The sequence below is a fragment of the Clytia hemisphaerica genome, unplaced genomic scaffold (genome assembly GCF_902728285.1).
Source record: "Clytia hemisphaerica strain Z4C2 unplaced genomic scaffold, Clytia hemisphaerica genome assembly, whole genome shotgun sequence".
NCBI lineage: Eukaryota > Metazoa > Cnidaria > Hydrozoa > Leptothecata > Clytiidae > Clytia > Clytia hemisphaerica.
Window position 1 is genome coordinate 1,754,629 of NW_027104441.1, and position 24,170 is coordinate 1,778,798.

A 24,170-nucleotide genomic window follows, 5' to 3' on the forward strand; every position below is an offset into this window, starting at 1 on the left:
ATCTGTTTCCAAAAAAGATGATATTGCATTAGAAAAAGATTGAACTTTCTGGGGGAAAACAGATATCAATCACAAAAAGCAAGGGATACAGATGAACATTTCCAGGAGAGGGAAACAGATATCCTATTCCTTATAAGCTTGGGAGAACAGATCAAATTTTCTAGGGAAGATACTTTGAGATCAAAAATTTAGGTTTTGAGGAGAAACAGATCTTCATTTCTAGGAATAAGATTTTTGAAACTTTTGGCCAACAGATCAAATTTTCCAGGAAGGCTATGCCTGGGAAACATATGTTTAAAAAAAGGACCTCGCTGGATGCTTTCGGTTATATGCAAGGCTTGTTATATGCAAGAAATTGAATGTTGACACTGGAAATTTTCAAACTTCAACCCCAAAAAAACTTCCTTGTTACCACGTGCCTCCAAAAGATTTCTATACCACATTGAAGCCAGACACTCTTTATCTCGCATCAGATTTCATAAATGCATCCGGCTTGGCATTCTAGCCTTGTTTTCAAACTTTTTGCCTGCAAAGGTACAAAATGGAAGATCTAGAGGACTTTTTTTAAATGAGATTATAAAACATTTTTAAAAATCAAAACCTTCGAGCCGCCATGATACCTTATCGGGGGAAAAAAATGTCGGGGGAGAGAGACGAAAATTTTGAGGGGGTGACGAAATTTTTCCCCGACGAAAAAAAACCCCGTCTAAATAAAACTCCGACATTTTTTTCCCCGATCAGGTAGCTGATGATAGTTGACCTTTGCGGAAAAAGCTTGTTAACCAATTTGTTTTCGGAAACAATTAAAATACAATGGTAGCGACCGTTTCCACCGTTTTATGATTCGTTTATCCAGTGTCTATAATAATTCCTTGATCATCATAATTTATTTACAGTAGTGAGTTTTAGAATAAATTTTTAAGTTTTCTTAGCTAGCCAAGACTAGCCAAGCAAGCGGTGATCTTGGACTGAAAGGGTTAGTTCTCTATATAGAAATTTAAGAGTCAAAATAGTGAAAATCTGGTATGGCGCCTAAAATACTTCAATTATTCCCTAAAAAAGGAGGAGGATTTGAAAGAGAAGGAGGAATTTGAGGCTCAAAATGTCAAAAAAATATAAACAGCTGAGCCTCCGCAAAAATGTACTAGTTTTTACAAAAAAGATTGTATTTGGTATATTAATATCAAGGCATGCATTTCTAATCTCTAAATATAAGATATTTTTCCAAAAATCTCTAATCAATTGTAATGAGCATAAGAGTTTTCAATGCATAAAATTCTTTGCAATGTTCTTTTAAGAATATCCATTTTTATTATATTATCTTGTTGTGTTTTCATGATTGACAGAATATGTTGAATGGCTTTGGATGTTGTGTCAAGAATCGAATCATCTGTTTCCAGATCACTTGATGGTCTTTGTGAAGAACTTCGAACTTCGATCATTTTTCGTTCATCAACCAGATGTAGCGAATCCAAGCCTGTATGAAATTAGTAAGTTTTAGAACAAATTTGTAATTCTTCTTAGAATAACCAAGAAGCTTTCATTGGGCTCTTCCAGAAGTAATCTGTACCCTCCTATGTTGAGGAGTTGTGATGTCCAGGGTGGTATGGAAAATAGAAAAGTCCAGGGGTCTGGTTTTTCGAATGTAAAAGTCCAGGGTGGTCACAGTAGCGTTTTCGGGGGTGTCGGAAAATTTGTGTAGGAGAGCAGATTTTCATGACGAAGTAATTATTTATTCATAACTTTAAAAGATAATAACTTCGTAACAAAATTGCGCTCTCTGACACAAATTTCCGACACCCCTGAAAACGCTACTGGCTAGTAGAATGAGGTTGAAAATCCAGGGTGGTCCAAAAAATGAGAAAAAAATCCAAGGGGTTCCTGAAAAATTGAAAAAAAGTCAGGGGTCATCTTTCCCAATAAGACCTCCTCGACAAAGAGGGTACAAACTTTTTCAGGAATAGCCCAATATCATACCGTCCTTTCTCTTAAATACATCGTCTAGCATTTAAGACGTCGTACTAGATAGGCTTTTTGTTGTAGTTCTTTCTTGCTTATTTAAATAGATTTAATTTATAAATTTCAGTTCGATAGAATGTCTAGCTCAAGATTCACTTTTTAACAGTCCCTGTTGGTACCCATTAACGCTTTCCCAATTTTAAAAAAATTAATTTTTTCTTTTTCATTTTATTGGATCCCCTATTACAAGAGCTTTCTCTCGTTATACAGACTGTCATGCTTTTGTGAGCTCCATTGCGTGACACTGAAAAATTCTTTCTATTGGCGAATTTCAACTTCTCAAAAGAAAAAAAAGATGATAAACTGGGTGTAAAAGCCTTTTTAAACACAGTTTTGAGAAAATCGGGGAAAAATGGGCTTTCTTTACATTAAAAACGCAACATACCTTTCTTTTCTTCCTGTTCTTCTTTAAGAATGTTCAAAATCCGCAAAATGCTTTTCTTTACTTCATGGACAAGATCTTCTCGTGGCCATTCATCGAGTTCTTTCTCATCCAAGGAGTAATAACTCTCATCATCATTCTCATAATCTCGAGCTGGAATCTCCTCATTCTCACAGGGGGTATTAGATTTAACATCAATTCGATCGAATATTGTCTTTTCTCTGTTATTCCAAGTTTGCAACTCTTCTTCTTCTTCGCTGTCACTTCGAGTTTCCAACTCTTCGTCACTGCTACTGTAAGAAGGTACCCATTCTTCATCGCTACCCCAAGTAGACAAATCTTCTTCGTCACTCTCAAGAGCTGTCGATTCTTCGTTGTGAATTAAATCCCGAGTTTGAAACTCCCCTTCCTCGTCATTAAGTGTAGGCAACTCTTCGTTCTCGTGAAATAAATCTACATTTGCCTCGCTTGGTGAGAGAGCTGTTTGATAAATGAGAACTTTTTGAGAATTTGTATTTTCCATACTTCTTAGCCTCGGAAATCTTCCCGTAGGAGGTTGGAAGATAAATAACAACACTTCAAGAAATAATGAATACATTTGTATAAAGACTATAAAGAGCGTTTTCAATATATGGGGCAAATTTGGAAAATCTTGAAAAATAATGTCGGCTTACCTTTTTCGTCCCTGGGCTGCTTTGGTATTTCGTCCTTTTTCAGTTTAGAGACCAATACTCGGAGGTTTTGTAGTTGAAAAGTATTCACATCTATAGCACTGTCAGAACTTCCTCGTCTTGAACTTTGTCTTGATATTCCAGATACGTTTTCGATAGGTTCGTTAAAGAGACTCTCATTAATCGAAGCAGCAGAGTCTCGGCGTCTCGAACTTTGCCTCAGTCTTCCAGATATATTTCCAATTGATTCATTAAGTATACTCGCAGCAAGTGAGTCATCAGAGCCTCTTCGTCTCGAACTTTGCCTCAGTCTCCCAGACGTATTTCCAATAGATTCATTAAGCAAACTCACAGTAAGCGAGTCACCAGAACCTCTCCTTTGGTTCGTTGAGCGTCTACTCATCTGAGAATAACCATCAACATTTGCGTTCGATTTCAATTTTAAGAAAGTCTCGTAAACCGGTGGAGAGTATTTCCAGGCAATCTCACAAGGAGTCTGACTCGCATTATTTGGTATATCCATATCCGCTCCTAAGCGGACGGCGTGCTCTACAATATCTTGAAGCGCATCTCGTTTAGCCAGCATATGCAACACTGTATTACCTGCGAAATTGGTAAAGTTTAAGACTAATGACAGATCAATATCATTTTGATAAATATCAATCATCATATAGAAAACTCCTTTCCAAAATATGATATCGCTTTTACTACAGTTAACGAGGAAATCTGCTACTAGGTGGAAAGGCGTATTTTGGTTGAAATCTGTCACAGATAAGCATTTATTGAGAAGTTTAATAATGGCTGCTATTTTAGTTGGCTTCATGTGTTGTAAAGCTTCAGTAGCGATTAAGCGATGTAAAGCAGTATCGGAATCATGTGATAGCGTGGTTGGATCAATGTTAAAAGGTGGTTTTATAAGTAGCTTTAAGGCCATCCGGTTTCCGAGTACAGCAGCCCAATGAAGAAGTGGATATTGGAAGTCTGGTCTACGGTCGGGAATCTCTGCATCGAATCTTTCGATTACACCGTTAATTTTGTATGTTCGTAAAAGTGTTTTGTATTCTTCGTAAGTTTGCCAGTTGTCAATTTCCGCCATCTTTATTAAGAGCACGTGGTGATCGCCTTCGCAATCTGGACGACAAAATCTCTCGCAGATTACATTCATGATTGTAATAGTATTATTCGACAAGTATTTTGTTGATATATATTTTGCGAATCGGTTGTACTGTGTTTGTTTCTTTGTGTGATAAAAGATCGTTGTCAAAATCTTTTTTTAGATGTCGATTTTTTTAATAGAAATTGACGTCATTTTTTTGAATGAAAATGCAACGGCTTCGGTTTACGTAATTTATTTTCAACTTTATTTTGAATTTAACTTCACGAGGTCCGATCTCGATCCTCATTTCATTATTGCAAACGTTAGTTCTGGTTTAAACAACCGACTATCTTCCTTGTCTATTCTAATTGTGAGAGTTAAGGTGGGCAGAAAGTTGGCTGAACAAAGTTTAATACGTAGTTTACTCTCTTTTGACCTCAATGGATATGACTTCTCCAGTGATTCCGATTCTTATTTTAAAAATTCCGGCTCATACGAAAAACATTGTTTGAATACTATTATTTTTACATAAGTGTCCCTGTTTCATATTAGACACATATTTCATATCAGGACTGTCTATCAGTGTCTGCCTATTGTTATATTATGCTGAGCAAACCAAAAAAATGATTTTCTTTTCCTCTTTTTGACCAATCTTGCTTCACTCATGTGTCTATTCAATGTGAAAAAGCCTGTAAAATTGATGAATAAGCATATCACTCTTATTTAAAAACAAAAACCTTTAGATACTTTTATTATTTACGATTCCTAAGTCAGGCAGAAACTTAAAAATTTCCACATACAAAAAAGACACAAAGTATGACACGATAAAAACCAACAATTTATTTTTATTTTTTCGTTTTCAGAATTGGCAATCGTTTTGTCATACGAGAATGACATTCTATTCTATACCATTCAAACGATACAGTCTCAACGAGGACTTGGTATAAAATGGGACAATATTACACATTCTAACTGGTATGACTTTTTTTTATCTCAGTGGGGATGGAAACTTCTATCGAAATCCCAATGGGGATAGAAGGTATGTTATTTCCAGCTCAAAACACCAATGAGGATGGTTTTTGAAAATATTAGGGGGGGGGAGGGTTAAAATTTTAGGGTACTTTTTCTACCGGGGGCGGCTTTTTTGCCAATTTTTTCAGAGGCTCCACCGGGTCTGCGATATGGAGGCGTACTGTGTACATAGAGAGGAAAAGTTCGAATCACCCTATTCTACGATTGCAACCTACTCGCTCAAAAAAACTCTATCAACTTTACCTCTTATGATTAGTTTGATAATTTTTTTCATTCTGTTTTCATTGAATTGCATTGAAAACATTAAAGGAAATGACAAAATTTTTTCGGCAATTGAATACTGAAGATACGCAAAGGGCGTGTCTCTAATTCAATTTGAATGAAGACAAAATAAGATTATATTGATGATGCAATTGCTGTATGTCGTCCAGACAACTATGTATTTGTTGTTTTGATTGACTCTTAACAGGATTTAGATCAAGAGGCACTTCTTATCGCCTGTATCATTGAATACTTTTTTGTTTAGTCACAACTTTTATCGCTATTAATGGTGACATTGGCTGACTGCTGGGATTGCTAAGCGTCTGGTTACTACATTCACAAACCACTGTCAGATCATAGATTTATAAAGCCCGAAGGGCTAGATGGCGTACTTTTGCTGAAAAGTGTGCCGTGGCTAGGTAGGAAATCTTACCTAAGTCACGTGACATTATAATAGAATTTCAGCTTTAGACCAATCAAAAGCTTCGCGGGTTTTTGAAAACAATAGCAACAATATTTTTTTCGATATCCACTTTTTTGCCTGCGATGGCTTAAAGCAAGACATCTAGTCCTTCGGGCTTTATAAATCTATGTGTCAGATAAGATATTAAGAGAGATCAAAGTTTTCTGACGAACTTCTTTACTCAAGTAATTAATAGTGTATTAAACTTTTTAGATGTAGTGACTTCAAGTGGTTATTATTAATCGTTGGTACACCCCTGTGTCAAAGACCCGCTAGGACCACAGCCCCACTGGAAAATTTGGCAAAAATTTCGTTCCTGGTGGGGTGGGAAAATACCCTGGAATTTCAGCTCCACTGGGAAATTGACTTGAATTTCATCCCCACTCGAAATTCAATGTTTAATAATTGCACTCCAAAACCATCCCAACTGCACTTTTTAACCTTGGAAAAATAGAATTTCTTTCCCTATTGGGATTTCAATAGGAATTTTTAACCCCACTGAGGAAAAAAAGCTCCACCGGGGTGTGAGACAGGGGTGTCTTGGTTCACTCTGGTTCACTAGACAATAATTACGTCCTCTTTAAATTTTAGAAAGTACCCCTATATCGAGGTCTCTATTTTGAGCCTCTTGAGTTATTATCAAGGAAGTATTAGAGAGCTATACACTCTCTTTGAGGAATTACTATTATGACTTCGTGGCTAAAGGGCTCAAAATGGGTGTTCCCACCAATGGAGTTTTTTCTGTGGTTTAAGTTTTCTATAGGGTAGAAATTCAGCAGGATTGAATTTTACACCTCCCATGCATGTTTTTTAATAAGAGCATTTTTGAAGCTTTCGGATGTTCTTACCTTTTTGACTTTTAAGCCTAAAAATGTTCTTAACATGTTCTTATTTTGACCATTTTGTGAGTATTTCTGACCATTTTCCTAAGAAATAGGGTGTTTTTGAGTCCACAAAGCCTTAGAATGTTCTTAACTTGTTCTTAACATTTTGGCCAGTGAAGCCTTATGTTCTTATATAGTCTGTTCTTATAAAAAAACGTGTATATATATTTGATTCCTTGATTTTGAGGAAATGTTAACTATTTTTACAAACTTTATGCTTTGACCAAATTTATAAATCACTACCAGTGGATACCCCTTAAAACCACATACCCCTTAAAACCCACAATGTTGCATTTTTGGCTTCATAACTATCAGATTTAATTTTATGTGGTATGTTTCACTTTTTTACAACCTCTTATAAATGTTCTTTCATAAAATACCAAATTTTAAGGATTTTAAAGATGCTAAAGTATCTTAAAATTCGAAGTTATTCAAAATTTTATCAAAAATCCCTTCAAAAAATCAGGTTTTTTGGACCTAGAAATTACACAATTGAATTTAAGGTCATAAAACCTATACTTTTTAGATACCTATACTTATGGTAGGTATGAAAAAATCATTTTCATCTTCGTGAACGAAAATGACAGGCCCTTAAAATTCTACTTTAAAGCACTTTTATGGTGATGATCAATAAAATCTGAAAATCGACTTTCTCAAAACCTGGTCATGTTGCATACCAAAATGTCACAAATTTGATGGAGATTTAGAAAAACATTAGAACCATAGGTCAAAAATGAAGCGAATGAAGGTTTTGGCCTTTCGTAGCCGCTTTTGACGAAAAAACCACACACAATTGCATTATGGGCATGAAATCCTGAAAAATGAAAATATTGTTGTGGGAATGAATTTCTAGCAAGTCTTTGAACCATTGAATCACGAAGCAACAACACCAAATTTTGTATCCATCAGCTTGAGTATCCCGTTAGCAAGGGTCGGACTTTGTGGTTTTTAGCCTTATTTTTGTAGGTTTTAAGGGGTATTTTGATTTTAACACATATTTTTGAGATCATTTAGGTACTAATGGTATATTCATAACATTAGTAACTTTACAGTGAATCACTGTTCAAAATTTGAGGTCAAAAGAACTTTTTTGTAAAAAGTTATTCGAGAAAAACCATTTTGTAGGTTTTAAGGGGTAAATAGCTAAAACTGCACTTTTTCACTTCCTCGTGAAAAACTGAAAACTGTTTTCTACAAAACATCACTGCTAGGGAAGACAATCATAGACAACGTACTTTCAACACAAAAAGTTTCAGCCTTACACTCCAACTAAACAATGAGATAGAGGGTACCACTTTTTATTGTGGGTTTTAAGGGGTAACCACTGGTAGTTAAGAAATAGAGATTACCACGAATTTTGAGGATAGCTATACTCTCCTACGAACTAGATTTTAGACCCCTTTAAGTGTAAGGTCATTCTTGGAATATTTGGATATTTTGATAGAAAGGAGAATTCCTTTGCTTTTCTCGCGCTTCTCTATCCTAGGAAGATATATTTGCTTTTTAAAAATCTCAAAAGGAAATATTATATGCGTGCTAATTTAATTTTGCTATATTTGAAGTTGATAACCGATTAAGCTCGTTTAAAATGGATTAATTTGCTCTTTTACGTGTAAAACAACGTTTGCCAATAAAATATTGACCCAAATGTATTGATATATGGATTTGTGTGTTTATTTATTGATTGATTTTTTATTGTTTTTTTTTTAATGGCTTCAATGGTCCACAAAAATCTACAAAAAATTCATAATTTAGGGAAGACGAACCTCTTTTGGTATGTGTGCGATTATGTTTCAAGTTAGAGTAGATTTGGAAAATTTTGTGTTGATTTGAAAAATGTTTTAAAGCCCGGGGGGGGGGGTACTAGGGTACCGCCCGACTTTCGAACTTTGGACCCTTACCGGGACTAAAAAGGAGAAAACAAAGGAACATTTTGGGAATTTTAAGACCCTTACCGGGACAAATTTGACCAATTTTGACCAAATTTCGATCTTTCAGGGGGTAAAAAGTTTGCCTAAGTACCCCCCGGGTTTTAAAGGCGGTTTTCGTGATGGTGTGATTGGCTTTTTTCAATTTCGTGATTTCGTGATTTAAGAATTTAAAGTGCGTGATTGCGTAATCGGAGTAGTTAACGCAATGAACGTGATCGTGGTAGAAAGGAAATTTAACTCGTGATTACGTGATTTGGAATTTTCTTTTGCGTGATTTGAAAGGTTACTGGGGAGGGTCTATTTTGCATTGCTGGGAATGGAAAATAGAAAAAGTGAAAGTTGCGTCAGAGCAGAATAACCAAGACTTTTTGGCCTAGATAAGACGATTTTCACTTTCGTTATATGCTTTATACAGCAAAATTCCTTCTCGATAGAATTTGAGAGTTTTTTTTTCACATGCAAAAGATATCTAGATTTCTTGATTAGCAAGTCCATTACGAAAGAAGTCAACAACATGATAAAAACTTGTCAAACGATCTTATCTTTTCTACCTATGTAGACATTTCATTAATTTGCATTCAAATCTGTTTATTGTGAAATCAATTGATCAAATTTGAGGTTACAATTTTCAAATCTTATCTAGATTTGAGCTGAGAGACCATTCTAAATTTTGTTAGATGGCAAAGAGGGAATTCATACTGTAAGTATCGATTTAAGCTCAAAGGACTTTAGCTTTGATTTTAATCTATGGTTTGATTTAGGTTTCTTTTTACTATGGATGAGTGAAAATTTGATTCATAACCTAATCTGGTCACCATTATCCTAGGGACTCTCTATTCCCACTGGCTTAAAGAATATGACCAGGTTTCTGAGACAGGAATGCAAAAAAAGTTTTGTGGCGAAATAGAACTGATGCTCTAGTTGTGGTGGACCTATGAAATGCATAGAAGATAGAAGATAGTTGGTCAGAAATGTTGTGAATTTCTTCAAATATATTTAGCTCCACAAAAGTGCTCATCTCTTATTTGCTACTCGTTCGGGTTTAGTTTACGCGATGCTTGAATATTGCGAGTGCGTTATTTAAAAGGAATACAATTTTATTGTAAAAAAAACTGACTTTAAGTGTAATAGGTTCACTGATCTTGCCTTTATATACCCTGGACCAAGTTTCTCATTCCTGGCCAAGCAAAATCTTTGATTGGAGTTTTTTTGAAAGTGGCACCATAATGGTAGCACTACTCAATAGCGGTGAAAATGCATCAAGAGCGCTAGATCTACTTTCCCTCGAAAACTTTTGATGATGTAGCGCCGTTAGACGTTAATTTTTAACACTGCAATGACTTCTTTACGGGTACCAATTCCAAAAAAACTCCGATCAAAGATGGCAGATATAGCTTGGTCCAGGGATACATAAAGGTCAGTGAATAGGTTACGTATGTGACTTTGCTGACATCAGATTTCATGATATAGACCAAACAAATCATAATGCGTTTGTATTAATCTTTATTTGTATAGATCGTCCTGACCTTAAAGCCCTCATAATCGCTTGATTCTGACGTATGTCCAGTTGACCTTTCTATGTATGAAACTATAAAATAGAGGGTTTATATCGGCATAGCATTAGTAAATGTCTTTTAGTAAGGAGGAGTTTTGATAGCCCGGATAGCCAATATGATTTTTTTCTCATTTTGATATTTCTGCTACAATCATGGTCGAAGTATATTGAGAATTCAGGTTATTTTAATGTTTTTTTTCAAAGATTTAAAATTCCGTCGAGAAAGTCGATTTTGGGGGTCGGCAGACTTCTAGGCTATATTCTGAGCCTTATTGGACTATTTTTGAACTTTTGGATCATCAGATCCTAAGTTCTTAAGTCTAGTATTAAAACTCAGAGTTAAAACTCGACCCTTCGAACCTACTTTAGAGCACTTACAAATCGATTATGGTTTCAAAACTTCCCCGGGAATTTCCCTTTTTTCTCAAATATTATGACCTTGATTGTATATTTAAGGGTTGATCTAACTAACTAGATGCTTATGAGATCAGGGTCGGCAAATCTTTTTGCTCTGCATAATAATCGAATCGAAAAATACGTATACGCTGCCTTCCGATTTTGAAATGCTTTAGGAAGACCAGGTGGTAAATCAGAAACATCCAAAATAGAAAAATAGTTAAACACTTGGATATCCAGGCTAGAGTTGTTGATTTTCCTTCTTTGAAAAAAGTACAAATTACACTCTTTCGATTTTTTAACGTTTTCTTTATTAGTCAGGGATAAAATCAAGTTAGCCTATCAACGGTTGCGTAGACGATATTTTCTATCCATTTCTATCGAAACATCATTCTTTTAGACAAGTACGCTGTTTTTTATAAGAAAAATTTTACAAGAGCAATGAGACTTGAAAATTCCATAAGATAAAAAGAAGAACAACCCTCAGCCTGGAATTTCCAGCAAATCCAGGAAAATTCTGATTTTTTTTGCTCTAAAAGAGTTGAAAATTTGAGAAAAATGCACTGCAAGGGTATGAATTTCACCAATTTTTTCTGCACTGTAAGGGTGCGATTTTAAAAGCCAATTTTTTCATCGCACATACCAGTTGGTGAACCAAATGCCCCCTGGTTCAACTTAGTGATTGAGATGTTCAAGATTCAGATATAAGCGTATGCGTAAGGGCAGAGATTTTCACCATCACGAAAAAAATTATATATATTCTATATAAGCGATTCTTTATGTTTCTTTCCTCATAGTTGAAGTAAACAAAATTTTAGTTAGGAAATATTTTTTTTGGTTAAGAAAATCAAGTTTAAATAAAAGTTATGACACTTTGCAAATATAATGTTTTGGAATTTTAAGTTTGTGCAACTAATATAGACTAGTAAACTAGTCGGTTATTACTTATAACCTTATAATAAAACTGTCAATCAAATAATGTAAACACTGATTAAATATTCAGCGCGCGTGAGAGAAAAGGAAAATAACCGACTAGAAGCTACTTCCAACGCCTTTTTTTCTTCACCTAAAATCGTAAGGAGAGACATACAGATTTCTGTATGTCTGACCCGTGCGGGATTGCATTTATTTTTCTCTCTGTTTATTGCGTTTTTAGAAATGCTCATTTATTTATATGTTCCCATGTTCAATGTTACTATGAAATATCATTTAGTCAAAAAAGTTGGATGGATTCTCAAAAACCTAAAAAAAGTAGTAAAATTAAACAACGTTTTTTGAGGGAAGAAGCTTCTAGTCGTTGAAATTCAGAAAAAAGACGCAACTTCACCCCTTCGATTCTTTTTATTTGGAGCTTGATTTTTTGTATATGGGTCTGTTTTCGACGACTAGTTAACTAGTCTACAACTAATAGAGCCTTGTGAAGAATGATATTTTGAAACTTTTGAAATGAAAAATGGAATTTTTTGCGAAATTTTGCAAAAAAAATATCATAAAAACATTGTTTTTTTTCTGGAATGAAAAATATGTCAAATGACATATTTTTTCGAATTTTCTATGTTGAATTTCGAAATAAGTTCTTAGAAATGTTTGAGGGAGGATTGACGGCAGGAGTAAAAGTAAATTAAAAGAACTATTAGAATTTTATAGTGAGCGAATATTTAGGATTATTTGTTTTATAATATGAAAATAGTGTGCTCTCAGTTCACCTATTGTTTTCTTTATAGGAGACATATTTTCCGACACTAAATTGTAATTAATTTTTTAAACGAAAATTTTAGCTGCGTCATTCTTGCTTAGCCCTGTTTGTGGAAAAACTGAGAAAAATAGATTCGTTTCCTTATTTTTCTCTTCAGTTTGTTGTTTGTGAAGGTTGAGAGGGTAGGGCTATAGTACGGTTTAAGGATGTTGGAGGGTCTAAAGAGTACTAATTTATGGTTATGGTTTCTTACAAACACAAAGATAAATATAAAGTAAGGTAAAAAAACAAAAAGTTGGATCTCACAGGGAACATAAATCTTGTTTAAAGGCTTTTTTCTAGGGGCTTTATACCGAAAGATATAATAAGTCGATAACTCGAACTTCGACAAATCGAAAGTTTTGAAAATACAGACTTTCGATTTGTAGAAGTTCGAGTCTCCACTTGACTTCTTTGTTTGTATGTTTTAGATAATGAAAATTGATTTCATATCCCGTGGAATAGTCAAGAATATCAAAAATGACAAATACAGCTCTTTTCGTCATTACGTTTCTACCATCCATTTTCTGTAAGTAATTTTTCTGACAACCGACGTAGAAATTTTTTCCGACACGCTAAAGCTCTGAAGGAAAAAAACTTAATATTTTAGAATTTTCATCTTTAAGGTTTGGAAAACAGAACTTCGTCAGACCACGCCACGGAACTCTGTTTTAAGCTTTGACATATTTTTACTTCTGAGTATTATTTTAAGGTTGATGTATATGTATTAAAGGCTTCTTCTTTTCTCTTTTCCAGCATCTACCATGGTGCAGAAAGCTGAGAAGCTTGAATCAGTTTGTACTCAATTACAAGCAGTCTATCCCAATATGTGTGGCAGCGATGTTGTCAAAACCCACTGCAGTACTTTATGTTCTAAAGGTAATATTTGTCTAGAAGGAGACAGTAGAGGAGAGACCTCAATTTCCTCTTTTAGATCTCATTGATTCAGGACTGTAATTTCTGATTTAGTTTTGTCATTGATAATAATTTCCTTTACCAATAAAATCAGTAGAGAAGGAAATATCATAAATTCTACGTTTGTAGGAAACTGGCTCGTTATTGAGGTCCCGGGGTGTACCTGGACATATGGAAGAGTAGGGGTGTGTTTTGTCGTTAATGATACTTCTTTTGGACCTTCGAAATCCCGCTAAGAGTCGTAAAAACACCCACTCGCCATCTTGCAACCTAGTACCCCATTCGATTTCACATTCGCGCTTGGTTTTCTGTAGCAAACAAATGGAATTTTGAAATTATATTTCTTCTTAGATAGCGTGATTGTAACAAGTTTTGAATTGCTGTAGTGAGATAGAGAATAAGAAATAATACTTGTTCCTTTTTAGGTGTTGACCAAAAACTTACTTGTGGTAAACATGTAAAAAAGCCACACACTCGGCGGCGCCGTATTGTGGGTGGTGTGGTTAGCGATGCCGGAGAATGGCCATGGCATATAAGTTTACGAATGCGTGGTAAGCACGTATGTGGCGGATCAATATTGACGCCCGAAGTGATAGTAACTGCCGCCCATTGTGTTGGTAAGTGTTTCACATTCGTGGTCAACTAAGATTTTATCTATAGCGATGGTTTAAAATTTTTTATCGCGTACAGTAGCGTGATGGGTTGACAAAAATTCGGGCAATCTAGGGAGGCAAATTTCGAATATTATGATTTTGGTGCTTCCTTTGAAATATAAATATGTTTGTAAAGATTACGAGAGCAAAGTGAGCACGAAGATATGGGGTATTTTCTCTCTTTTTGGCCGAAAACTGCCATATCTAAGGTGTAAAAGAGGAAAGGGGTGCCGTAAATAGTAAACAGAGGCGTCTTTTTGCGCCCTTTGTATTTTGGCGCCCCATCTACAAAATCGGCCGCAATGAAGTATAAGCCCGAAGAGCTAGAATCGAATCTTTAACCTTTCTCAGGCAAGAAAAAGTGAAGCCTTAAAAAATACGCCGTATTTTTGACGACGGATTAAATCCAGCGATTCCTTTGTTTTTGAGTGGTATCAAATTTAGGTGTAAATTTTAGTTTCAATCTGTCATTTGTGTAAAAACTAGGCGGACCGCGCTAGGCCGCGCAACTTTGGTAGGATTTGGTAGGCTTCAAATCCTACCAAGGAGATTCGATTCTAGCCCTTCGGGCTTATACTTCATTGACTGCCTCCTGCCACCACGCTACTGATCGTGCATGTCCCCGATCACTTTATTATACTACTCAAAGAATTGAAGATGGAGAGATAGAGTTGATAATTTACCTATGCAGACCTCATTTTAAGCTTAAGCAGACTCCATCCTTACATATATCTAATTTTTTTACGATTCTTCTGAGACTTATAAAAGATCTAACAATATATTGGACACTTATTGGAGGTATTAAAAATAACAAATAAATCTAAAATAGTTTCTTACTTCGAGTATACAATTTGTCATACAGGTTTCAGGTACAATTTTGGTGCAGTCCTAATGAATAAAATTTTTGTTGTTTTTATTTTTTACTTTAAATTCTATTGTAGATGCAAAATACACAAGTGAAGATCCCAAGAATTTTGAAGTTGCAGCTCAAACGAATTATCATAAAGAGCCTGGACAGATTGTTCAAGTGAAAAGATTGATTCGACACAAGGAATATGAATTCACTGATCATAAATGGAGGGACTTGTTCTTCGTATATGTTAAAAACGATATAGGTTTGTTAAACTTACCACCCTTATAATTCAATCGGATTTTAATTTTCACGTGGATTTAATTTGGCGAATCGGTTAAATCAGTTAGGTCAAAAATAAGTTAAAAATAGCCCTGAGAACGTCAATTTTTGTCAGAAATAGTAGATGTACAGGGTATTTTAATATTTCAGCCGTATAATTTCATCGGAAAATAATAGACCTTTTCAGAGCTATTTTTAAATGAGTATTGACCGATTCGCAAAATTAAATCCACGCGAGAATAGACCTTTTCATAAGTTACGTCACGAACACATCATTTGCCTCGTATTCAAACAATTACTATGGTGATTATTATTATTATTATTATTAATTATTAATTGTATTTCAGGCACTTCCATATATCTCAATGGCTATTCGTCCTATTTATAATAAGTAAACTAAATAAATAAATAAATTATTATGTAAAAAAAAGAAATTATATATAACTTTCAATTGCAAAAATATACGTACGACCAAAAGTTGATTCGCTGAATTGAGATCCAAATTATAAATTGAAGCTTGGATAAAATTGTACAACTGCCCTATCTGGGCAAGTTGAAATACAGAGCTATATATCTCTTCAGTGAGGCCTATTCACTTCTGAAAGATATAACTCTGCAGGCAAGGCTTAGAACTCGGAGAAATTCTAAATGGTGGAGACTAAGTATAGTATCAGACAGTATTCATTAGAATTGGATTGAGAAATATGAAATAAATTAAAAATCAATAAAAAAAAAATAAAATTTTTCTTAAACAATAACTATTTGTCGGACAACAGAAGAAGAGCAAAGTAGTGTTGTTGAATGTGAGATTGATGCTTGAAAATAAGCTTGTGAAAAAAAAGAAGTCAGATCGTGATCGGCTATTGAAGGTAAAAAAAAAACTCGATTGCTTGAAAAATGGCTAAACATGAAGTACTAGAAATATAATAATTTAAATTTGAAATATAGAAAATAAAATATTTATTATCTTATCGACAACTTGTGAGACTAGAGACTTAAAAGAAAATAGACAAAACTAGAAGTAAATTGCAGCTTGGATTGGAGAATTGTGGAGATATTGAATTGTTGTTGATAGAAGTCTTACTAGTAGTAGTAGTGATTATTGAAATGTCGAATTTGTCGAGTGTCATAAACTAATGTTGCATAATATATATTGCAAAACTAACATCTAATAAATATTTTTTTAAAGAATTGCGAAATTTAATAGAATCAACCTCTTCCCGAATAGCCTTTGGGAGATCATTCAAAAGGCGACTTGCCTTACCATAAACAGTTTTTCAGATACATTACATACATAATTAGAATCAATCTCTTCAACATTACGTGTTGGTCTACCAGCAGCTCTCAGATGGAAGCCCTTTAGGTATGATGGGAAATCCTCCAGATGAATCGACTTGTGGGCAAGTTTTAAGAGTTCGAATTCAACCCGCTGTTGCATTGGTAACCAGCCAAGGTTTATTACGTCCTCAGTTGTTGAATACTTTAGCGTTACAAAGGATGCGATTCGACATAGAAGCTTATCAAGTTTTTTGAATTGATATTGCAGAAGGTTCCAGAATAATAGAAAGCAACAATAATTGATCCTCGGTAACAATAGTGCTTCTGCGAGTTGCTTACGTAAGCGATACGATGCAGTGCGACGAAGGTATCGAAGAACATATAGCTTTGCATATACCGATTGACAAAGTTTGTTAACATGACCCTCCCAGTTCAAATTTTCGTCGAACTGAACACCAAGCAGTTTATATACGGTAACTCTTTCGACCAATTGATTTGTGTGATGAATATGGAAGGTCGGATGGGTTGGGTTAGCGAGATCGTGCAGCTTACCCATTCTGGAAGTCGATAGGAGCATGATCTTTGTCTTTTTGTTGTTGAACGCAAGATTGTTTTCGGTCGACCAATCTTTGAGTTGATCTAGGCGTTGTGTCATTCTGATGATTGCGGCTGGTACTTCTTTAGGTCTACAATGTTCGTAATTTATAGTATCGTCAGCATATTGGTTGGTACTACCACCCTCGACGTTGTCTTGTAAGTCCACGGTGTATAGATTAAACAAGATCGGTCCGAGGATGGAGCCTTGTGGTACACCAAACTGAACATTGCCTTGTTCAGACTGCTTGTCTTCGACCTGAACAAATTGCTTGCGATCGCTGAGGTATGATAACATGAGCAACGCGGCCTTGTCGGAGAAGCCGATTTTCCGTAGTTTGGTTATGAGTGTCTTATAATCAACCGTATCGAAGGCTTTCGAATAATCGAGAAATGCAGCGAGTGTGATTTCCCCTTTGTTCATTGCACCAACGATATCATCTCGAATTTTCATAAGCAACGTTTCGGTCGAGTGACGTTTGCGAAAGCCAGATTGGGTTTGCTTATATATCTGTTGGTCAATGTAGTCTACGATTTGTTTTGCCATTAAACGTTCAAAAAGTTTGGAGAGTATGGGTAGCACGGTAACAGGTCTGAATTGATCTGGAGTGGTGGATTGTTCTGTTTTCGGAATAGGTGTTACTTTGCCGATTTTCCACTGTTGATGAAAGGTGTTTTCGGCGATACCTGTGTTGATTATATGCGTGAGTGGAGATGCGAGATGGTCAGCAATAGGTTTGATGAGTGAAACTGGAAGATTGTCGTATCCAGAAGAGCAGTCAGTTCGAAGGTTCTTGATTTCTTTGACTACTTGTTCATATGTGACGGGTTGGAATTCGAATTCATGCTCAACATTTGTCGCAAGATCTTGAAGAAGGAGCTGGATTTCCTCGATTGAAGTTGGCTGTGATCCAAGGATTCTAGGAGCTGTTGAAATGTAGTGATCGTTTAATTCGGAGGATTGAATATTGATAACACTTTTCTATGGGTGGAGGATTCGGTGAATAAGCTTCCAGACTTCTTTCGGTTTTCTGGATGAGAGAAGTTTACGGTAGAAAGTTTTTTTGGTGTGTTTTATCTGTCTTTTTAGAGTATTTCGAGCTTCTCGGAATTCTATCCAGTCGGAATCTGATTTTGTATGATGAGCTAAAGTTCGCTTTTCGTGACAGGCTTTTTGTAAGTTATTGATAATTAAGTTCTTCATCCAGGGTGCTTGTGGACGAGTGACTTTTATTCTCTTCAGAGGTGCATGACGTTCGATACAGTTAAGTAGTAAATAGTTCAGTGTGTTTAAACTATCATCAGCGCAATCGGTCGCATAAACGAGGTTGAAAGGAACGGTGGCGGTATCAGCAACATATGCAGGTAAATCAAAGTTTCTCATGTCACGGATTATCTTATGCCGAGGTTCGAATCTCGCAACACGGGTGTTCATGCAGGCGTATACAGCATCGTGGTCGCTGATTTCCGGTGTCGGAAGGACGTTACAGAAATTCACTTTGCACGAGGAGTTCGTTGAGATGTGATCGATGAGGGATACTCCTTTGCGAGATGGAGAGTTGATATGTTGGGTTAGGTCGAATGAACGAAGGGTTTCAAGGTAAGAGTCTTTGGATTGAGAGTTATCACCAGTTATCACAACATTACCAGTCCAATCTAGAGTAGCATTTCCAATAATGCGCTCAAAGCTTTCAAGCCATTCTGTTTTTTCTTGGAGCGTGAAGTACGGCTGATAGGCGACGCATAAGAGCAGCTTTGAGTGTTTGTTTTTTCCCTCGATTTCAACCCATAGGTGTTCGAGAGCTGGGTTGATGTTGACTATGTCCTTGCGTATTTTGTGTTTAATGTTGTCTTTGATGTATATTCCAACTCCACCACCACGCTTATTGTCTCGATTATGGAAGTGCATTTCGTACCCATCGATCTTTACATAATCGAGCAGGAAAGGGTTGTCTTTTAACCAAGTTTCGGTAAGAGTTATCACATCAAAATCATACCGATCGACAAAAAGCATAAACTCGTCAAATGTAGAGACCATCGACTGGGTATTAAGGTGAGCGATACTGAGCAAGTGTTTATTTTGTTTTAGTTTTTCTATGTGAAGGTCTTGGTGTTGTTGTTGAGCTATTTCTTGGTCGAGTTGGGAGAGGTCTCGGACGTTGCAGAACGGTAGGACAGAGGGTAGACATTGTTGACACATCCATTCGGTAATGGAAGCTTTCTTTTTCGGATCGACACAAGAGAGGTGAGATTTTTGTTGACAGCGGTAGCAGCTGACGGCTTTGCTGTTTTTTCGAACCGTTTTTGAGCAGAGGGAGCATAGAGATCCGGGATTCGTTTCGACATCTCCTGATAAAAGTATATTGGTACCTGAGATGTTGAGCTGGAAGGTAGCGCAGTGATTTGCATACAAGCGGATCATAACTACTGTTATGTTTATAAAAAAATGTAATTAACTACTGTTATGTTTATAAAAAAATGGGAGTCAATCACCTTGGCAATAATTTCAAAACGGGGCAAGTGATGTTCGTGACGTAATTTTGAAAAGGTCTATTCTCGCGTGGATTTAATTTTGTGAATCGGTCAATACTCATTTTAAGGGCTCTGACCATAGTCAGAAAATTGATTTTAGTATCTGAACATAAAAGTTATGTTTTAGATTCTCTAACACTTTTAACAAAGAATTGCCTTTATAAATTACTTTTTAATCAAACCCCTTAAGAGTAATTAAGAACTTAATTGCAAAAATGACGTTATGAACTTTAAAAAGACGTTAATAATATGTTGCATCACCTTCTTTTATAAAAAGTGCTAGGTTTTAATGGGTAATTAACCTTTTTGTTTCAAACTTTTTTCAAACTGTCCGCAAAGAATTGGACTATTTTAAATTTTGCGGAAAATTTTTCTAAAAAGATGTGTCAAAAGTTATCACTGTTTTTTTAAGCAAAATCCATATGAAAAATTGATGAAAAACCACTATTTTGAAGATTTCGAGACAAAGAAGCATTTACAAAAATTTTCGCAAAAATTTTTATTGTTCGGTAAAAGATACACCATCTACTGCGAAAATTTTTTCGAAATGTTTTTTCTTCGCCAAAACTAAGCTCTTCAAAGTTGAAATACTCTTCCTCGCAAAAGTCTTCATTTTCTTCTTCATCAAATTTTTTCAATGCAATCTTTAAATTTTCAGATTCAGGAATAGTTTGTCTAACAGAAAATGTATAACATGCCATAGTTTTGTTGGTTACATCAGTCAGAAAACACATTTTAAACACGGCAATTATGAAAAATTCACTATGGTCAGAGCCCTTAAATATAGCTCTGAAAACGTCACTATTTGTCAGAAATAACAGATTTACAGGTGTTTTTTACGTTGAACTGGTGTATTGAGTCAGTGACCAGCGAACTCAATAATTTTGCTTGTAAATTATTAATCACACGTTCCTTTTTTCAGCTATCCTAATATTAGAGGAAAAATTAAAACTGCCACAAGAGCATTCAAACATTAGCAGGGTTTGTATGCCGGACACTCGTGCACCTATCTCGGACGATCAAACATGTTATATTGTGGGTTATGGATTTACGACTTTCAATGGAAACAAATCTGATGATTTACGACATTCGAAGATTAATCTGGTACCAGTTGATACTTGTAATCAAGGTAATTAATTCTTCTTTTCTGCTCTTTTTCATTTTCACATGGACCTGGTGTATAGGCTTAGTGGTGCGTTCTGAAATCGCAAGAAAACAACGTTCCATCTAATACGAATGTTAGAATGCTTGATGTTTTGTGGCCAATGGGTATACAGTAAAACCTCTAATTAACGGACACTCTAAAAGGCGGACACCTCTGATTAGCGGACAATTTCATTTTCCCCGGCGGTTTCCTAGTCAAATCCTCATAAAAAAGTTTCTAAAAGGCGGACACTCAATTAGCGGACCCTCTGATTAGCGGACAAAATCTTTCACACGAAATGGCCAAAACCCCTATTTTAGCTCTCCAATTAGCGGACATTGAATATCAAACGGGTCACAGACGTCCAAAATCGAAAAAATTTCTTTTAGATATTTTTATTTCAAGCACTTATTACTCTTATTATTAAAATTATTTCTAAAAATTTCCAGTTTTCTCTTGACCCATTCAACGAATTTAGGTGGGCCGAAGAAATCACAAATCACTGGTACTTCAAGCCCGTACCCACCACCTCGATTTAACCTCTTGCCAGTCACTCGAGCTCTTCTATAGCCTAGTGTCCGCAGATGAGTACTTTAGACCCCAATTTTGTATTTTCGACACCCTGGGATGGCCTAATTTCAAAATTGGAGCTCCAAGATAAAAAGTTTCTAAAAGGCGGACACTTCTAATTAGCGGACACTAACCCCTTTCCCCGATGGTATCCGCTAATTAGAGGTTCCACTGTACACCTCTGTCTCACTGCACTGGATCAAAAGCTTTTCCCCGTACTGGGGATGAAAATTTCAATCGAAATGCAAAAGAGAGAGAGAGAGAGAGAGATATTATTCCCAGCTCAAAAAATCCAATCGGAACGGTTTAGAATTGTAATTTTTCATTTAGTTTCAACGGAATTGTTGAGTATTTTTGCCAGTGGCGAAATTTTGGCCAGATTCTCAGTTGGGTTAGGTCCCACCGGGTCTGTGATACGGGAATGTACTTTTTGCAATAATGTCTTTAATAAACTTTGGGTTGTAACATCTTTGAAATTTAAATGAAGGGGGAGTTCAGTTTACCGTTAATCTTTTTCTCTATCGCCTTACTTTCCAGCCAAATCTTTCAACGATACAGTAGACGAGAATATGACAATTTGTGCTGGTGACGGAACAGCCAAAATTAGTCCTTGTAATACTGATAGTGGTGGTTCACTTGTTTGTCAAGCAAATGGTAAGACTTTTACATCCCTGTTTCGAACTTGTTTTAGCGAGAAATAATTTTGGCGAATTTGACGAGTTTAGAGAAAATTTGCAGTAGTTCTCGCCAAAATTAATCTTTTTTGTAGTTTGACAAATTAACCCTTAAATTCAAAATAGCTCAAATAAGGCAAAATAGGACAGATTTAGACTCTCACATAATATTAATTTTTTTTCAAATCTTAGGAACTTGGTATGCTCAAGGGATTGTGTCAAGTGGGTATAAATGTGGAGGTCAAGACGCATACAGCTTATATACCAGAATTTCAAATTATAACGACTGGATTGCAAAAGAGATTTTTGAATATTATTCATCAAGTGGTAGAACTTTAAAACCTTGTGTATTGCTTATGATGATAATTTCTTATGCAACTTTTGTTTTCTTGAGATAAATCATGCATTGTTTTAGCTGAAATTAATTTTGGCGAATTTCGTCAAAATTTATTTTTAGGCAAAAATTGACCCTTTCATTTCGGCATAATTAATTTTTGCTAAAATTAAAAAAAGGCTTCTCACAAGATTGTGAACAAAATTTTAGCTTGTTTTGCTTGGGTCTTTATGGACATTCTTAATATTTTTAATAACTATGATTTATCGAATTATCCTTCGAGCTGTAAGATTTGGACTACGTACTTATTTGACAATTGTAAATGTGAAATTAAATTTCTGAAAATAATTAAACTTAACTAGATTATTATATTTTAAAATGAGTAAGTTTTTTAGTTTTAATGTAAATAGATATATTTAATCATTTAGGAAAAATAGCTATAATCATCAAGTGTAAATAAATTGAAAAAGGGCAAAATGAGAGACTTGATAAAACTACGTAACATCAATCTACCGTCGTTTCAGCTTGTACTAATGCACTTTGTAATACACCTTAACGCACTTTGTAATACTTAACGCACTTTGTATACACCTTAACGCACTTTGTAATACCTAACACACTTTGTAAAACACCTTGACACACTTTGTAATACCTAACGCACTTTGTAATAAAAACTGACACACTTTGTAATACCTAACGCACTTTGTAATAAAAACTGACTCACTTTGTAATACCTAACGCACTTTGTAAAACACCTGACACACTTTGTAATACCTAACGCACTTTTTAATACACCTTGACACACTTTGTAATACCTAACGCACTTTGTAATACACCTTGACACACTACACTTTGTAATACCTAACGCACTTTGTAATAATTTATAAAGTTAAATGCCAAGAAATAACTTTGTAAAAAGCCCTGGAAATTCCTTTACTGTACATTCAAAAAGCGAAAATTGAAGAGTTTTGATATGACTTTACAAATTATTAAAATTATAAACAATGCCTTTCATCCTTATTGGCTGAAAAAAATCATTCAAGTTTTTTAACCAATCAATTTTATATAATAGAAATATGAAATCGAATTGATTGGGGTTATGAAAAAAAAAACAGAATTCGAATGTTTTAACTTTTATAAGGCTTATAATGGAGACTGTCTCTATTTCGAACTTACCCCCTTTAGGGGGGGAACCCTAGTGTTGGTATGTCAGACAGTTAAACCTACATTATTTTATAACTGAACCTCTGCTATTATTGTTTGTACGGTTTTAAAAATCTCAAAACAAATTTCTAAGTTTTGTTTTGGATGGAAATTTTCCTTTATTACAAAGTGCGTCAGGTGTTATTACAAAGAACGTCAGCTTTTCGTATTACAAAGTGTGGCGTTATGATAAAGTGTGTTAGTCATGGTGGCCACCCATATTTTAGGACCAATTTCAAGGTTTTCAAGGGTCATTTTGCATCAACCTTTTCAAGGGATCTTTTGGCAAAATTTTCGAGGGTTTCAAGGAAAAAGTCTTTTTAAAGGCAAAATATTTAAGGCTACAAAAGCGGTAGTACTGGAAATGTCATATATAACTTTAAGGCAGTACTCAAAATCTGAAAGTATGACTATGCGAATACAATGAAAAAAATTTCAACTTAGTGCAAAAGACTTCTTAAGTTTCCCCTAAAAGTCCAGTGGAGTGGTGGGAAAAATTTTCTGGGGTTGCCGTTTCTTAATGAACAAAAATCCCTTCCAGGTTTTTGAATTTCAAAGGTTTCAAGGGTGTAAATTTCATAGCTCAAGGGTCTTCAGAAAATCCTCATATTTTCAAGGGTTTCAACGGTCGCTGGCCATCATGGTTAGTACACAGCTAAGGTGCTCTTTAATCTCTTTAACTAAGGTTGTTGACAAATTTATATAATTTTCTTTCG

The 24,170-nt window shown here is 35.3% G+C and overlaps 2 protein-coding genes across 3 annotated transcripts; one reads left to right on the forward strand and one right to left on the reverse strand.

The window, feature by feature from the left end:
- Positions 1-761: 761 nt before the first annotated feature.
- LOC136820825 (uncharacterized) lies at positions 762-4,328 on the reverse strand. The gene is made up of 3 exons (XM_067077060.1): positions 3,076-4,328; positions 2,405-2,881; positions 762-1,477 (listed from the first exon to the last, which is right to left on the reverse strand). Exons 1-3 carry the CDS (start codon positions 4,235-4,237, stop codon positions 1,239-1,241), a joined length of 1,878 nt encoding a protein of 625 aa, XP_066933161.1. The 5' UTR covers positions 4,238-4,328; the 3' UTR covers positions 762-1,238.
- LOC136820829 (chymotrypsin-like elastase family member 2A) lies at positions 1,407-22,392 on the forward strand. 2 transcript variants are annotated; one of them, XM_067077064.1, is made up of 9 exons: positions 1,433-1,490; positions 5,032-5,143; positions 12,857-12,954; positions 13,182-13,304; positions 13,766-13,957; positions 14,935-15,108; positions 20,452-20,658; positions 21,781-21,897; positions 22,110-22,392. In XM_067077064.1, the coding sequence occupies exons 3-9, from the start codon at positions 12,906-12,908 to the stop codon at positions 22,313-22,315; spliced, it is 1,068 nt and encodes a 355-aa protein (XP_066933165.1). In that variant the 5' UTR covers positions 1,433-1,490; positions 5,032-5,143; positions 12,857-12,905; the 3' UTR covers positions 22,316-22,392. The 2 variants fall into 2 exon arrangements, with proteins under 2 accessions (XP_066933166.1, XP_066933165.1); XM_067077065.1 differs by lacking the exon at positions 5,032-5,143 and having other exon boundaries at positions 1,407-1,490.
- The last annotated feature ends 1,778 nt before the right edge of the window (positions 22,393-24,170 follow it).

Excerpts from the sequence above, each read along its gene's own strand:
- LOC136820829 (XM_067077065.1), top strand. The coding sequence starts at position 12,906 with ATGACAAATACAGCTCTTTTCGTCATTACGTTTCTACCATCCATTTTC. Across the intron at positions 12,955-13,181 it reads GTTTCTACCATCCATTTTCT|CATCTACCATGGTGCAGAAA; the intron begins GTAAGTAATTTT and ends TCTCTTTTCCAG. Across the intron at positions 20,659-21,780 it reads AGTTGATACTTGTAATCAAG|CCAAATCTTTCAACGATACA; the intron begins GTAATTAATTCT and ends CTTACTTTCCAG.
- LOC136820825 (XM_067077060.1), bottom strand. The coding sequence starts at position 4,237 with ATGAATGTAATCTGCGAGAGATTTTGTCGTCCAGATTGCGAAGGCGAT. Across the intron at positions 2,882-3,075 it reads GCAGCCCAGGGACGAAAAAG|CTCTCTCACCAAGCGAGGCA; the intron begins GTAAGCCGACAT and ends TTTATCAAACAG. Across the intron at positions 1,478-2,404 it reads AGAACAGGAAGAAAAGAAAG|GCTTGGATTCGCTACATCTG; the intron begins GTATGTTGCGTT and ends AATTTCATACAG.